The 16,314-nt window shown below is 42.0% G+C and overlaps 1 protein-coding gene across 1 annotated transcript; it reads right to left on the bottom strand.

The window, feature by feature from the left end:
- Nucleotides 1-412: 412 nt before the first annotated feature.
- On the bottom strand, nt 413-15,519 carry FGF16 (fibroblast growth factor 16). Its single transcript, XM_073358846.1, has 3 exons — nt 14,666-15,519; nt 7,066-7,169; nt 413-1,188 (listed from the first exon to the last, which is right to left on the bottom strand). The coding sequence occupies exons 1-3, from the start codon at nt 14,937-14,939 to the stop codon at nt 943-945; spliced, it is 624 nt and encodes a 207-aa protein (XP_073214947.1). The 5' UTR covers nt 14,940-15,519; the 3' UTR covers nt 413-942.
- Nucleotides 15,520-16,314: the final 795 nt, after the last annotated feature.

The following is a 16,314-nucleotide window of genomic DNA, read 5'->3' as shown; positions in this document are numbered from 1 at the left end:
CATTGGGAGTTTTGCCCCAACAAAACTTTATCTTGACCTGATCAGGTGCTGCCTTTGAGTGCCACCTTTCATTAGCACTGGGTTTTATGGATTTGTGCTGCCCGTCACAAGAGTCTCATGGTTTGTTTGCCTCCACCTCAACCCAAAACACTGTACTGTTCGTTCTCATGGTAAGTGAACAAAACAAAGTTAGTGAGAAATCCACAATATAAAGACAACTTTATTGCCAATAAGCTCTTAAAACTCTTTTTTTCCTGTTTCAGTAGGACCTTATTCTTCCTGATGAAAATCCGGTCATAACATCTCTCATTAAAAATAAAATTATTTTGAAATAAATAAATATATAAAATAAATATCATATACATTTTATAAATAGTTTTGTCCTTATGCACAGTATCCATGCTTACATCTTAATAATGTTTCCCACCCTCACTCCCACCCTCAACAGCAGGAAAAAAAACACACATCAAGACCAGTCCATAATAATCCATGTTGCAAATTCCAGGGCCACTTCAGCAGGGTACCATTTGAAGGGCATCTTCTTAAAACGTAACCATTCCAAGCTTACCAGCAGCATCTGTATCAGTTCCGTGGTCTTTTTTTTTCCTGTAATCAAGTTGTTGTGGGTTGTTTGATTTTTTTGTTTTGAATCATCATTGTATGTGAACATTCCACCTCTTTCATAACCTCCAGGTAAAGACAGTGAATGAAAATGAAAGATTATACGGAGGGCTCCCTCCCCATACCCTATACCCCACCCCCACAAATAACCCAGCTTTGATATACACTTTAAACAATGAGGAACGGCAGTGTTGAATTCAAGGTAAGTGCTTTTCTATGTTATCTAAGTTTATAGGAATGATGGAATGACTATTAATATAGTGCTCCAGGAAAAAGCTTGGAACCCAAGTATGTACATTGACTGGACAGCGGCAGGAAATATCACCTATAGTGGAAAAGGTCTCTGTACATTGCAGGTATTTTAGCAGGGTCCACGGGTCTGGGTAAAAAATGAGTGAACTTCTGGTGTCTCTTAGTCCTGTATCCTTCACGCGGTGAGCCGTCCTTGTTCAAAGCCACATAATACTGTCTCTCAGAGTCGGAATGTTTGTAGAGGGTTGAGGCATAGGTGTTGTACCAGTTTTCTTCAAACTGCTCTCGGAAAACGCACTCCCTCGTAAGTTTCTTCTGTGTTGGGGAGTGACGAGAAGGAGAGAAAAGGCACACGCATGAACTTTATACTTGTAATGCTTTATAGATTCCATTTCCTCCTCATCTTGCACCTCAATTTCCTGAACTTTCTTGGCTTCCTAATTTTGGCTCCTCTAAGGCTGGCTGCTGCTGACTGTAAAGTGCACCCTTGCAACATGCTTCATTTCCCATTCATTAATTCTAGAGCTAAGCCCAATATCATAAAAGCCCCAATTCAAATACCCTTGAACTTTGAGAGGGAAGGCAGCAAAATCCAACCTGAGATCTGAATCTGAATTTTGCTGTTTTAAAAATAGGCTGAACCAAAACTCAAAACCTGAACACCCCTGGAATAAGGAGTGTTTGAGATCTGTATTTGAATGTTGTAGCTTGGCTACATCTTTAATTAACACAGGGAAAGGTTCAGGCCTAAGATGGTATCGCTGTGCTTTGTATGCTGCATTAAGGGCTGCTACAAGGAGATCAGATTTTGCCTGTCACCTTAAGCACAAGACTTGTCAAACGTACTGATATTTCTAGCTGACCAGCGATTAAAAGTGGAAAAGGGTGCAGTTAATTTCAAAGGTTTAAATAACCCTGAAATGCACTTTGAACTCTCAGAGCACACAACCATATAAAATACAATAATGAAAGGACTATAATCTCTGGAAAAGCCGAACTGTGGTCTGAGGCCATAAACGTAATGGAAAAAGGTCTTTGTGCTCAGCGGCATAGTATTGTCCTACAGCCAGGACACCAACCAATAATGGTTTGTAATGGGAACTGGGGCCTAGACCCCGGACCATAGTGTGGCTGCTGTGTGCCCACACTGCCAGCCAAATCTTAGTCATAGGGTCAAAGGCCAGAAGGCACCACTTGATCCTTTAGTCTGAACCTCCTCTATATCACAGTCCACTATCAGCACCTGCACATTAAACCCAACAATCGAAATGTGACGAAAGTATTACAGCCCACAGGAGACTAGAGTGTTCTGTGCCCCAGGCAGAGAATAACAGGGACTGAGGTCCCAGGGAAATGATTAAGTGAGATATACCCAGATAATCCTGGCAAGTGACTTGTACCCACTTGGTGCAGACAGCAACCCCCTCCCCCCAAAGGTCACTGCCAATCTGACCTGGGGGAAATTCCTCCCAACGCCACACATGCTGATCAGTTAGATCTGGGGTAGTCAATTATTTTTTTGTAAAGGTCCAAATTTCTTGCTCAAGGTATAGTCAAGGTCCAGACTCCAGAGAAAATAATAATAGAAAAAATAAGTAAATAAAAAGATTTTGGGGTCCGTTCAAAAAAATGTGGCACTCCAGATTTGGCCTGCGGTCTGCCTATTTGACTACCCCTGAGTTAGACAGGGAGCAAGAAATAGCCAGCTAAGCACTTGAGAGCACGAATACTCAGTGTCACCTCAGAGCCCCGGTCCTCCCTTCCAGTGTCCTATCTCCAGCTGTGGCCATCCTGATGCTTCAGAGGAAGGAGATTTAAAAAAAAACAAAAACAAAAAAAACCTCCCAGAGTACATTGGCAGAATGCCTTCCTGACTCCTGCTGGTGGTCCACTAAAACCCTGAAGCATGAGGTTTAGGAACATAAGAGGTAAACTGGAGGTGAGCCCTAGGACTGCTGAGCCTCTGCCCCACCATCACAAGCAATCCCATCATGCAATTGCACTCATAAATTTGTCCAGCTCTCTCTTAAAACTATTTAAGTTGTTTGCCCCCATAACTCCTACTGGGAGGCTGTTCTAGTCTGGGCATGGAGCCAGTGTAATCAGCCATCGGAGGATCATCTCAGCACAGGGAAATTCTCAGGTGACACAGAGTCACTGGAGTGACTGGGACATAGGGGACATCTGCGGCCTCTCTCTCTCCCATTGATCTCTGTCTGCCATAACTGCATCTTGGGGCTTTTGGCTGCTGGCACTGACGTTAAACAACATGCAAGTGACATGCACCAAGTTGACAGCGTTGCATGGAGAGTAGTATATTGCAAACTGCAAAAGGACAGGTTAGATCTGTCACAGAAAAGATTTGCAATCAACCTTCTACATTTAGCAACATACAGATTTATTAAATGGAGAAAAAATGAAAGCACTGAGGGAGTAGATGGCTTTGATCTTTGGGGCTGTTAAATTCACACACACAAATATATGCAAGATTAGCACAGACAAAAATGACTTCCTTACTGAACCCTTACAAAAACACTAGACTATTCTACAGCAACGTCCCAAAATATGGCCCTACCGCCAGTACAAGATATCATTTAATGGGCCTTTACTGTAGAATACTGTTATACCTTTTAATAAGGGAATCCTGGTCAAAGTGTTGACACCTCTTCCAATATTTGGTGTTTTTCTTAAAGCCCTAGCTCTTGGAATCCTATGATTTCAAGAGAATCTGTTTTCACCTTCTTTTTATTATTTTTTTTAAAGAAAGTTTCTAGTCCTTCATGATTGCACAGAAAAGCTTGCAAATGTGACCTGAGTTGTACCCTGAAGCCAAATAAAATTAATACAAAAATATTTTATGTATTATTTGTTTTAAATTCTCATGTTTTTTAACATTTGGGCTTGATGATATTGCTGTTACAGCCACCTGGCCAGTATGAAGTACATTTTCTAATGCGCAGGTCAGTGGTGGCAGAAAGGAAAATTCCAATGATATTGTACTGAAATTAACTCTTGTTACCAACTAAGATTATATGCTATTATATTGACATTTCTGTGGCATGACATTAATGGATTCTGTAGTTTGATTGGCCTGATTGTGGGACTGTCTGTTGCTTTAAAATTGCAAGTACAGCACTTCAAAGCAAAACAAGCAGAACGCAGGTTAGTTTCCTACGTTTCAATAGTACAGCTTAAGGTTCTGACACCAAGAGATGGTGAACACCCAACTCCTACTGACTTCAATAGGAGTGGTAGTAGCTGAACTCTTTTCAGAAGCAAGCCCTACTCCTTCCTGAAGTACAATCTCACTTTCTGTTACCTGGTACAATTGTTGTTCAAATTAAAATTAAATTAATGCCAAATGGAAAACAAGAGTGACAAGAATGCAGGTTTTGGGTCCTTGCTGTTGTGTGGTTTAAATTTTTCAACCAACATTTTTCTCAGTACTTATATGCCAATAGACTCCAACAGGATCTCATAATGTTTCCCTAGACATTACCCCTGAGGGCTCTGCATATGCCTTTTACCACAAGTGTAACTGCACATTCCATCCTTCTGGGCTGTCTGCCTAATCTGTGAACATGCAGCACATCAATTGAGAGAAGAAGCTTTCTCCCTTTTGCCCTACGCTATGCATGTGTAATGCCATGAAGGACATTGATACACTATCCTCACTTCCACCAAGATGCTTACCAAAAATTAGCCATCTAAGGTGGGGTATGTTGAAGTGGAGAGGGATAGCTCAGTAGGTTGAAGGGGGGAGGGAGTGGTTTGAGCATTGGCCTGCTAAACCCAGGGTTGTGAGTTCAATCCTTGAGGGGGCCATTTAAGGATCTGGGGCAAAAATTGGAGATTGGCCCTGCTTTGAGCAGGGGGTTGGACTAGATGACCTCCTGAGATCCCTTCCAACCCTGATATTCTATGACACTTGAAGGCAGCAGATAATTATTAATGTATAGTTATAAAAGAAAAAAACCAACAACCCATACTGCCAGTAATTTGGAACCATTGAGTCGTGCTCATCACTAACCTACATAAATGTGTGATCTGATCATTGTTGCTCTCATCTTTCCTCCTTTTATTTGTTATACTCATTTGGTGCATTTTATTTCAAATTAGATAAGTCTTCAGAGCAGAGAGTATGTGCAGGGATGCAGACTAGCATAATGGGGCCCCAATCCTAATGGAGGCTTTTGCTCACTAGGATGATTTAAATGGCTCATAATAATGATGATGTGGCAGGTTTTGATTTTGAGAAACAAGGCTAAGGTTTGAGCATCACCATGTCACCCTGGATCGCCTACATTGCATATGCCCTATATATTTAGACATGCGGTTAATAGCTTATCAGTCAATTAAATATATGCAATATAGATGAATTAATTTTACTACTAACCCTTAACTGCCTTTTTTCTGTTTAAATGTGTAAACTTAACACGTAGTTCTCTGCATTTAAATTTTGGGTTTTTTTTATTTGGAGGAGTATTTTAAAGGACGTGAGGGGGAAAAGGGGAAATTGCCTATGCACAGAAGCATTTAAATTATCTCTCTTAGGCTTTGAAGTTCACACCTCATGAAGAGAAATGGGGTTTGTGTGAGTGGTAGTGTGTGGGGGCTGGTTTTCTATGAAGGTTTGTACATCCGGATTACACCAGTTTAATGTACGGTGTGATTCTAAAGTGATTTGGTTCAATCAGTGTAAAAAGCTGGGTTGTCCTGTTTCAGTTTGAAGGCGCTTTACTTCAATTTGGGTTCAATTGATTAGGAATGGATTTAAATTACACTGAAATAAGCTCCTTTTAAACAGAAATATAAGTGTGTCCACACATGGGTTTGCATTGTTTTAACTAAACCAGTGCAAATTTGTGTGTGTAGAAAAGGCCTGAAGGGGATTTATTTTGCTTTAGGTTAAGTCAATTAGCTCAAACCAATTCCTGAACTAACACACTCTTAAACTGAAATTAAAGGCTGAAACCCTGGCCATATTGAAGTCAATGGCAATTTTGCCATTGACTTCAATCGGAGTTAAGTTATCATCTGGAGCATCCACAAAGAGATTTGCACTGGTTTAACTAATCAGTTTAAAACCCGATTTAAGTTAAAATTGATGCAGTTTTCTGATGTAGACTCAGTCTAATTTTGATGGATTGTGCTGGGTGTATTTTAGTAAGACATTTACAGTCTCGATTCTGCAGCAGCCCAGGGGCCTATTTCATCAGGCAGAGACACTACAGTATGAGAATGTCACAAAGGGGGTGGATCTTCATTAACTTCCACTAAAAGTCTTAGCTGATGTCTGTGCCAAAGGATTTTTCAATCACAGAACTTTCTATCCTTCCCTGTCTCCAAATCAGTGCTACCAAGGCCTGATTCCTCTGTAAGAACCATTTACAAGCATTGTTTGGAGGGATTTTCCAGCTATTTTGGAGTTATTGGTAAGCAAAACAAGTCTCTCGTCTTCATCGGTTTTAAACAGGCTGAAGTGATTTTCCAATGGGATGAGACCAAGCATGGAAAATGTCAGTGCCAAAGGGGCATTTTTTAGAAGGTTATGAGAACACAGGAGTTATAATGAAAGTTCCACCATAACTTTAAGTACAGCTTTCATTATTGAAAAGCTATAATATAAATGTATGCATCTGCAGACGTAAATATATATTCCTGTGTGAACCCAGATCATTCAAAGTGACACACTGTTCAGATGAGAGAACACAAACACACACCCTGATGGTGCGCTATAATTTATTGCCTGGCCTTTAGTTTATGATCACCACAATATCCCTGAATGGCAGAACCACAAGTGAGCTACACAAAGCTCCCAAACAAAGGCTAATAATAAAAGCTTTATACCCATCATGTTCTTGTCTGTTTTCTTTATCCCAAATATTTGTCAGGTTTTGTTAGAGCTGGATTGGTCTCTCTCTCTGCTTTTTTCTACTTCAACTTTGGTTGCAACTATGACAACAATGGAATAATTGATATGCGTGGAGCTACATGACATCCACAGGTGCAGTACAGAGTCATTTGATTGGTTGTAACAGGCTTGCAGATGACCATGTCCTTAGGGAAGGCTGGCAGCTTATGTGGTGCCCTGTTGGACTCTCATATGGGCAGTACGCAGGCTAGCCCAGCTCTCAGAAGGCACTGTGTAAGTTTTATAGTATTACAATGATTATAAAACCTCAAACTTACCGACCCATACAGCTCTCCTCTCTCATTCATTCCGAGGTAGAGTCCTGAATCCACCCCACGGATACTAACCAGCCCCACCGCCAGGCTAATGAACTCCAAAATCCCTAAAGAAGAGGAATACAGATCATTCAGAGAACAGAACTGACACCAGGTACAAGTGACAAAAATAAATCAGCCTTCCCCTGCCTGTTGGAAGAGCTCTTTGTTTACAGGGCGTTCTATGGGCCCTGACTCTCCTCTTGCTCACACAAATGTAACCCACTGACTTGCACTCTGAAATCCTCACCTGTGAAGCATTACTATAGCCTTACAAAGTTTAACTTCCTCAGGGAGAGTGATCCTTTATTAGTAAAGTATCATTAGTTTCCTTGCCAGTCACTGCAGGACGGGACAGGTGAATATTTTGTGCCTGGTCTGATAACTGTCCTTAACATTCTGGAAGGCTCTATAGTAACAATATTTATTATCCACTGAAAGTTAGGTGGTGATGACCCCCACCATGCTTCCTGTTTGTGGACAGTCTGAGGGGACTGGCTCCGCGGAAAACCCTTTGGAGGTTTGCAGGGACGGCACGGCAAGGCTATGGACGATTTCCCTCTCTCTTAGTTCAGAGGTTGGTTATGTACTTGTGTCCGTGTGCGTGTGAGTGCGCAGGCATCTCAACGAATTCACTGGGAGCTATGGCATGGAAGAGAAGAGTGTGTTCACTCCCCCAGTCCAAGCTTCTGTTTAAACTGATGGGAGAGAGATTTCCACTGAGCGAACATCTCCCTCCTTCTAACCTTTCATACAGCTCTGAATCTATTACCCCAGCTCCTAGAACATCCAGCCCGGGATGAGCACACCTCCCCCACCCCGCTCACGTTACCTCACACGGCTCCTCATGTGCGTGTGCCCCGGGATTCTCAGTGCACCACGTGGGGTGAGTTCGGTCATCTGCCACCTGCTGACTTTACTGGGAGTCACGTGGCTTGAAACCCACCCCTCCAGCCGCACCTGCTTTTGACTCTTTGGAAATGTACCTTCCAGTATGTCAGGTGCATCGCTCATACAGCAAGGACGGTATGGCTAAATATAGGACAGATGTCCCACTTTCCCTCCACTCCCTCAATCGTAGGGTAGGTAGCCTTCTCACTCAGCTATGCTGGCAGTTAAACTAGTGGCAACAAGGTAGACTTCCTAGTTTAACTTAAATTTTGCTCCCACAGATAAGCTGTTTTTTGGTTTTACTTCCCAGCTCGTGTCTTGACACTTGTGTGGTGTTAGAATTATTCCACCAGTAGCTATAAGACTGGTAGCTTAGTGCCCTTCTTTTACATGTGCTTGCTATGAATGTAGTCCCAATTTAATCTCTCCACCCTACTGACTAACATACCATGGACCCGATCAAATTTCCAATAAAGTTAGCAAGAGCTGCTGGGTGTTGAGCACTTTTGGAAACCAGTCACTTATTTAGGAGCTGAAATATGGACTTCCGAGCCAAAATGTAGACTTCTGTTTTTTAAAATCTTGACCTAAATGTTCTTAATGGATTGGCACACACATTTTCTAGAGGGTTAAATCCGCAGCCATATTCCGTCTGGGAAAACCTATCCTTCCTATGACCCCAGACTCGCTTCTGCCAGTGAAGTGAGTCACCCTGTTGTGACTCTAGTACAAAAAAATGGAAGAATACAAATTGTTTCCTTACGTTCTGTGCTTTCTACAAAGGGATATGTGGCAGGATCCAGAAATTACCAGTACTTGTTTTCTAGCAAGCAGGGAGTTAACTCCTACCTTAGACAAAAGTCCCAGTCAGACAGTCTGGGGCAATACAGGGGACTCTTTAAGAACAGGCCTTTGGTACTCAGCAAGGGCGGGGGGGCTTTTTAGAAGGCCCATTGGACACAGACTGGCTTGTGCTCTAGACTGCGGAGGTTTTCTGCTCACTACTGATATGTTTTCTGGGAGGTGGCACGGTCCAGTGAACTGGGAGTCGAGGCCTAGCTTCTATTTCTTCCTCTGCAAGTCACTAATTCTGTAACGTGGGGCAAGTTACTTAACCTCTGTTCCTTTGCAAAGTGCTTTAAGATGTCCGGGTGTAAAGGGCTATATAACTGTTATTTATTATGCTACACCATTTTGTTTTCTTATTGTACATATTGACCTCTAATCCATAAGAATTCCTTTCCTAGACGTAGAGACCATACTGAATGAGACTATTTTTATTTATTCTATTTTTTTGTTGCTGAAGCAACAAATTCAGTTCACCAATTTACAATACTTTGGGAGTTTATTGCATTTGTGTTGAGTACATTTATCCTCTTGCAGTTTCACAATCAGCAACATTTGGGATGGGACATGAGGCTAAGGGGATTAATAAATAAAAGGGTGGGGGGAGGAGTTTTAAATTGACTGGGCAAAGTCTGAATGAGAGGCTCACATAAGGGAACAGGAATATAGCACTATCTTAGAAACTAGGAGCCTCTTTCTCACCCAGTAAGATTAATTAATTTTTATTTGTGTGAGAAATGCCTGAAAATGTTTGAGAACCGTGAATCTATCCTAAGTACTTATACCACCACCACCACCCCCATTTCCATAGCATCTAAGTGCCTTATAACACCCTTGTGAGAGATGTACTATTACCCCCACTTTACAGATGGGGAAGTGAAGCACAGAAAGCCTAAGTGACTTGTCCAAGGTACAACAGGAAGACTATAACACAGCTGGGAGTTGAACCATAGTTTCCCAAGTCGTAGACTAGATCTTACGCACTAAACTCTCCTTCTCCTTTCTAAAATGGATGGGTAAACAAATACTTATCCTACTCTGGGGTAGATGTCTACCTCTATTTTTGCAGGCACTTAACTCTCTTCCGGTATACTCATGACAATCTCTTTTGACAATGTCACTTGTAATATTCTTCTTTTCTGATCATTCGAGCGGCACTTAGAGAAGTGAACCAAAGACAACTATGTTGAAATAACATTAAGAGTGTAACTTAAACCCACAAAAGTCGGGAGAGAGAGTGAAGGCTGAAAAAAATGTGGGCGGACATCCATCTTGTCCTTAACTCACTCCAATTGCTAGACAAAATTGCAGCTTTATGCCTCTGATCTCCACCAGCACAGGGAGTGGCCACTGGGGTTAGATCAAGAATTTACTTTCTAACTGTAGTGGGGTGTGTTTATGAAAGTACGTGATTTTCTTTTCCAACACTTGTCTCTTCTTTTGTTGCTTGATTATTCATTCTGCTTGCTCTTTGAGTCCCTCTACATAATATTCAGAGAGATTTGACTAGAACTATTGCTGGATGAAGTAAACACTGAAGGGATGAATAATCCTTCTAGCCTCCTTTGTAATGGCCAGATCCCACTCACTGTTACATTACTAAATGAATGTTTAAGGAACTGTTCAGCTGGCTGCACCTGTCTCTTTTTGCACAACTATATCCATGTGCCTGGGTGTAGAAATATCAGATGTTGTACTGATCTCTACAAATCTAAAGCTTCAGCTAAAAACCTCAACAACTGTTTGGGAACAGGTGCACTAAAGTATGAATGTCAAAGTCTTCCTCTACAGATTTCACTAGCTTCCCCTCAAAAAAAAAAACAAAACTTCAATACAGACTTTTTAGATCTGTGCCGGGGGGAGTTCTGTTTGCTGTCCTTATTACTCTTCAGTCTAAACTTCGACAGCCTGATTCTCTTCTCAGGGCTTGTGTACACTGGAAATTTACAGCAGTGCAACTTTCTCACTCAGGGGTGTGAAAAAACACCCCCTTGAGTGCAGCAAGTTTCAGCACTGTAAAGCACCAGTGTAGACAGTCACCAGCGCTGGGAGCTACACCCCTCGTGGAGGTGGGTTTTTTTTAGAGCGCTGGGCGAGCTCTCTCCCAGCACTGCGCCGTGACCACACAAGCCACGTTAAAGCTACACTTATAGATTAGATTACCTGTAACTTTGTTGAAGTCAGTGGAGTAACACTAGTGTAAAACTGGCATAAGTCAGAAGAGAATTGATCCCTGGTTGCAAGGAGTTCCCCAGTAGGTCTAGCATTCACATAAGGAGTGTTTCTCCTGGGGAACTGATATCAATTCAAAATCCCTTCCAGATTTCTGCTAATCATCCATTTCTTTGGTATAGGAAAAGGTCTTGGCAAACCAGTAATAACTGAGATATGGTTTCAAATTCTTCCAGTTTCATCTATGATTCTTTAGGTACGGCTACTAGTTTTGTGCTGACATCTGGGAACTTCTCCAACATGAGACCTAGCTTTGCTCTACAAATCCTGGAGAGTCTTTCTCCAGAATCCTGAGCTAATCCTATTCAAAGAGGAATGTGCTTCAACCTATAGGCTACAGTATTCTCCATAAATATGACCCTGTTACCATCTTTATTTCCTATGGACATATCTCTTGAATCCCACACTAGGCCTCCCTCCCTTCGCCCCCAGAGGCTAGGAGCTCCCCATCATATTACTCTGACAGCATTTTGCTTCGTTGTCTTATTTTAAAGAAAACTTTTAAGTCTTGTACAGATTTAGACTCTGCACTTTGGGGATGGATCAACAGAGGATGGTGCAGACACAGTACACTTTTTCCTGAACCCCATCCAACATTACAAGATAGATAACAAGTCCAGTTCCACCCCTTATTCCAGCTGCAGTTGGATAGATGCCATGGCTGTGGTGTCCCGGAGTGTTATCCTTGGAGTGGATCTAATTATCTGCTTAGGAGGTCAGGGTGCATCTTCGCAGTCTATGGGTCCTGTCAAGCTAGCACCCAAATCTCAGGAGTTTCTAAATCTAGCCACATTAAACTTAGTACCCTAAAGTAAACCCCATCTTTGGCTGTAATCTAGGTCCTTCACCATGCTTTTCCACTTCCCCAGTATTGTGTGGTGTGCCTATTTCTGTAATAATTCATTGTCTTCTGACTGGTGCATACAAAATTCAGGAATGCATTGGTACATGAAATTCTAATGCAAACCAGACCAGTTACATTGGAATTTAAATATTCATGGCTACTGAATGCAGATGGTGAATACAGTGTGCCAGTACATTATTACTTTGCATCTCTGTTGCAGCTAAGCTCAGTCCAACTTTATCTGAACATGAGGATTCCAGTGTAATCCTCTGGGGTCTTGCCCTGCAATTATAACAAATAACTATTTATTTTACGCTGCCTTTGGGAAAACCCCGAAGGAGAAATCTGTAATATTTTATATCTGACGTCTGGTCTAGTTTACGTAGCTGGATGCTGACTAGTAAAACACTTATGGAATGCTAACGTTTCAATTTATTGCACACACACTATGATTAACTCTTAATCTTAACCTTGCAAAACTAATGAAACGTATTTGCTTGTTTTAATATGTGCAGTTTCCAAACTTTGTTTAGAGACAAATTTATTTTATCTTAAGCTTCAAAAAGTGGAACTGGGTGAGGTTCTGTCATTAGATGCTGACAGTTTATTTGTCTAAAGATGTGTAAAAAGTGAGCAGAAAAGTAGCAATAAAGTGGCAGAAGTAGATTAAAAATATACAATAGATACAAAGGACTTTCTTTCAGTTCCTCTTAATATGGGAACTCATCACATGTTGTGAGATGAAAGGGAAAAGGTATGTGTCTTTCGGGAGGTAATTAAAGAGCACTTGCCCCATGAGCCTATTACTACCTTACTCTGACCTGTGGGTTATGACTTTTTTGTTGATTTAGGCAAGGACATGCTACCTGCACCTGGTGTTTATGCAAGGTACAGTACACAGTCAGGGGTTTTGGTTTTTTTGTTTGATTCCAATCAATTCAAAATCTTTGCCTTCAAACAATAACAACAAATATTCATAAACTATTATTTCTCAGACAAAATGTATGAGTAACAAAGCTTAGAAGACAGAATAGAAATCCTTTCAGTGAGGAGTTAAATTATTGCAAGCCACAAAAAGTCACAAGAATGTTTCTTGCAACCTGTTGACTGTACAATTGAGATCACCAACTTGGGACTTGTTGATAGTTTACACAGACACCTGCACCATTTGCCAAAGTAGCAGGAGTTTTTCTTAACTCTGTTCAGACTTACTGTACTTCTGTGCCTGTGGCTTGAGATGCATTTTTCAAAGATTACATAACAGTTTCATTAGAGATCTGTGAGTTTCTGTGATACTAATACAGACTCTGAAGTCTTTTCCATCTTTGCCCTGGATGCTAGGTAAATCAGCAATGTTCTATCTATTCTCATTTCATTTTTCCTCCTCCTGAAGGTTAAGGTCACCAAATATTTTCTCGAAAAAAAAAAAATCTTTCTGCCCTGCTGATTCTGCTTTGGGGAAATTCTTAATGGCTATGCAAGTAATGCAAAAGAAAAGACTTTAGCCCACAAACTCTGCAAAGGCAAAAAACCACAAGGTTTGTTTTTGTTTGTTTTCCCAGAGTGCTGTGTCTTCTTTCTTTTGCCTTTCGAGCTACGCTGAGCTTCAGAGGTTCGAAAGAGCTGAAGTAGCCAGCAAGTTGCTCTTTTAAAAAAATCATGTTTTTGTGCACCTGCAGAATGACTTAGCACTGGTAGAATAGGAAATTGAAAATAAAAATGCCCAAATTTCTGGGGAGTGAGCGCATTTGTTTAGAATTCTAATTATATCCATTCCAGGGATGATTTATATTAATAGTGTAATTAGTTTTGCATGTGAGACAGGCGGCTGGGCTCTTTGAACAAGTTCATAAAGAAAACAGGCAGCCTCAGAGCCATCGCGTGTATTGAGCAGAGAAAAGACACCTGTTTCTTGGATGGGGGAAGATGTGGAGACAACTCTCCCACTTGGAGGGGGGAGAAAAGGGGGTTAACCCCTCACTTTCGGAGGGGGGAGATCACAGGGATGCATTGCATCGGATTCAATGAGGAATTTTATAAAAGGTCTAAAAGAAAAAGGAATAAGCAGAGGCAAACACGTGGTTTGGAAGCTAACCAAGTTCGGGATTTTAAGGCTGTAAACAGTGTTAACAAGGTGACTCGTGGGTACTTTTCTATTCTTCTGCACGACTCCAGGGAACTTTTCCGCAAGATAAGGCGCCCTCACCTACTGTCTCACCGCCAGGAAAGGACTCGGAGCCAGGCACCGAAACCCCGAGGGATTAACCTGCCCCAAAAAAGCTTTTGCACCCTCCCCAGTTTCCCTGGCTGTGTTCAGGCAGGACAGACCTCTCCCCAGACTCTTCACTGCATCTCTCCCCCTCTTTCCTCCGCTTCCCAGTGTGGGAGTCTTGATTAGGCGTTTGAATCCGTGAACCCCAGTCGGACCAGGCAGGCAGAGAAGATTCCCTGATACGCCTGTAGCAATGCAAAGAATGCGGAGCTTGTCTTCTGCTCAAACGCAGGGGGAAGAAGTGCAAAAAGCATATTTGGCACATGCAAAAAGAATGTGGAGGCAAATGGAGGTGAACTCAGGATCCTCAACCTGCTTTGTCTGGGACTGCAGGAAACTCAGACCAGACCCTAAGCAATCAGTGGAAAAGCGAGACTAGAACACCCCGCCCTTGCATTCCCCCCCCCCCCCCAATCTCCCAGCAGCTCCCACACGTATAAGGAAAAATCAGTGATAAAGAATATAAGCTCCTTTCTTACCGAATCTGCTGTGGTCCTGCCTGGTGCCATGCACCGTGCCATTGGGGAAGATTTCCAGATGGAAGCCCGTCCTGCAGTAAAGCTGCCTCCGCCTGAGGATACCTTTAAGGTGGGCAAAGTCAGTGGGAGATCCCCTCTGGAGCCTTCCTTCAATCTGTCCCAATCTCTCATTCAAAAAACCAGGAGAATCAGCTAAAGCAACATTCCCAAGAGAGGAGGAAAATCCATGCAAATCCAAATCCAGAGATCCAAGAAAGCCCCCTACCTCAGCCATCGCAATAGCAGAGAGAGCGTGTGTGTATGTGTGAGAGAGTGAGAATAGTGAATGTCTGTGCAAACAATAAAAAATTGCTGGTCTCTTTTTAAAAATGTGTGTGTGTATTATATATAACTAACCAGCTGTGAGCTTGGCTGCCTTCAAGTAACTTCCCTACCCTCTCACAGTGTCTGATTTGAACGCCTGACCTTGCTTTGAATAAAAGTATTGTTTTTCCTTTGCATTGATCTCCTCTTGCCTTTCATAGCTGGATATGTCCAGCTATCAGATGCAAACTGCACTTTATATACATACACACTCCCCTTACATTGACATATTGGATATTTAAATGCAAGCCACACCTCACTGGCATCCCCTTTGGCTATTGCTTTTTTTTTTTTCCTTTTTCTTCTTCTCTGATCCATTTGGCTTTTTTTTTTTTAAGAGAGGGAGAGAGAAGAGGGAAAAAAAGCTTCACTCCCTCTTTTATTATGAAAAAATGGCAGGAAAAGGCTACACATTGCACTGAGGCATAACAGCTTTTGGCAGGTTCTTGTAAAACTGCTGATGAAATCATGGAGCCCTGTGTATGCAACCCTACTGATACACAGACTGCACATTGCTGCTGGCTATCCAAAACACTTTGTGCGCGTGTAGCAGTTTGTCTTTCCCCTTCCTTCGGTTCAGTGTGTCTGTTTAGTTATACCAAGCATAGTACTTTCACAAAGAAACCAACTTTCCCATCCCCCATCTCCTATTTTTCACACCAACCCTGAATTAATCACAGTAAAAACCCTTTCCTATTCAGAACTCTGTCTTTCAGTCAAAGGTTTTATTTTGTGGGGCTGAGGTTGGGGTTTGGACGGGGAATATATTTCAGACACTTTTTTTGCAACATTAGACCCATCTGTAATTTTTTGCCCTGAACAACAGACATAATGGTAAGGGTAGTGGGGGAGGGAGGATAACATGTAAGGAGAAAACTTTAGAAGCATTTTTCAGCTAAATATGTAAAAACTGAAAGAGATCTTTTTGAAAAATGATACTTCAGATTTTATTACTTGATTTTACAAGCCACTTGAGAGAAGAATATATGGAAGGAGTTTCCAAGCCTGTTGTGGGCTTTCTCCCCACCTTTTTCATGTTGGAAACAGGTGTTTCCTAGCTCTCTCTTGCCCTGTGACACTGTATCTGTAACAGCAGCTGCTGGGCGAGCTGCAGACAGACAGAGTCAGGCACAGGGAGACATGGGGACCAGAAAATGCGTGGAAAAAAAAAATTCCCCGGAGGGGAGCTTGAACCCTGCTTTGATGCAATAAAATGGACATTTTTTCAGAGCTCCTTTCCCCTCTCCGTCCCCCCGCTGTAGCCCTTCCACCCCCACTTTCTGGGC

Source organism: Lepidochelys kempii, chromosome 9, assembly GCF_965140265.1.
Source record: "Lepidochelys kempii isolate rLepKem1 chromosome 9, rLepKem1.hap2, whole genome shotgun sequence".
NCBI classification, from domain to species: Eukaryota; Metazoa; Chordata; order Testudines; family Cheloniidae; genus Lepidochelys; species Lepidochelys kempii.
Note: the sequence above shows the minus strand (reverse complement) of the source record. Positions and strands in the feature narration are given on the sequence as shown.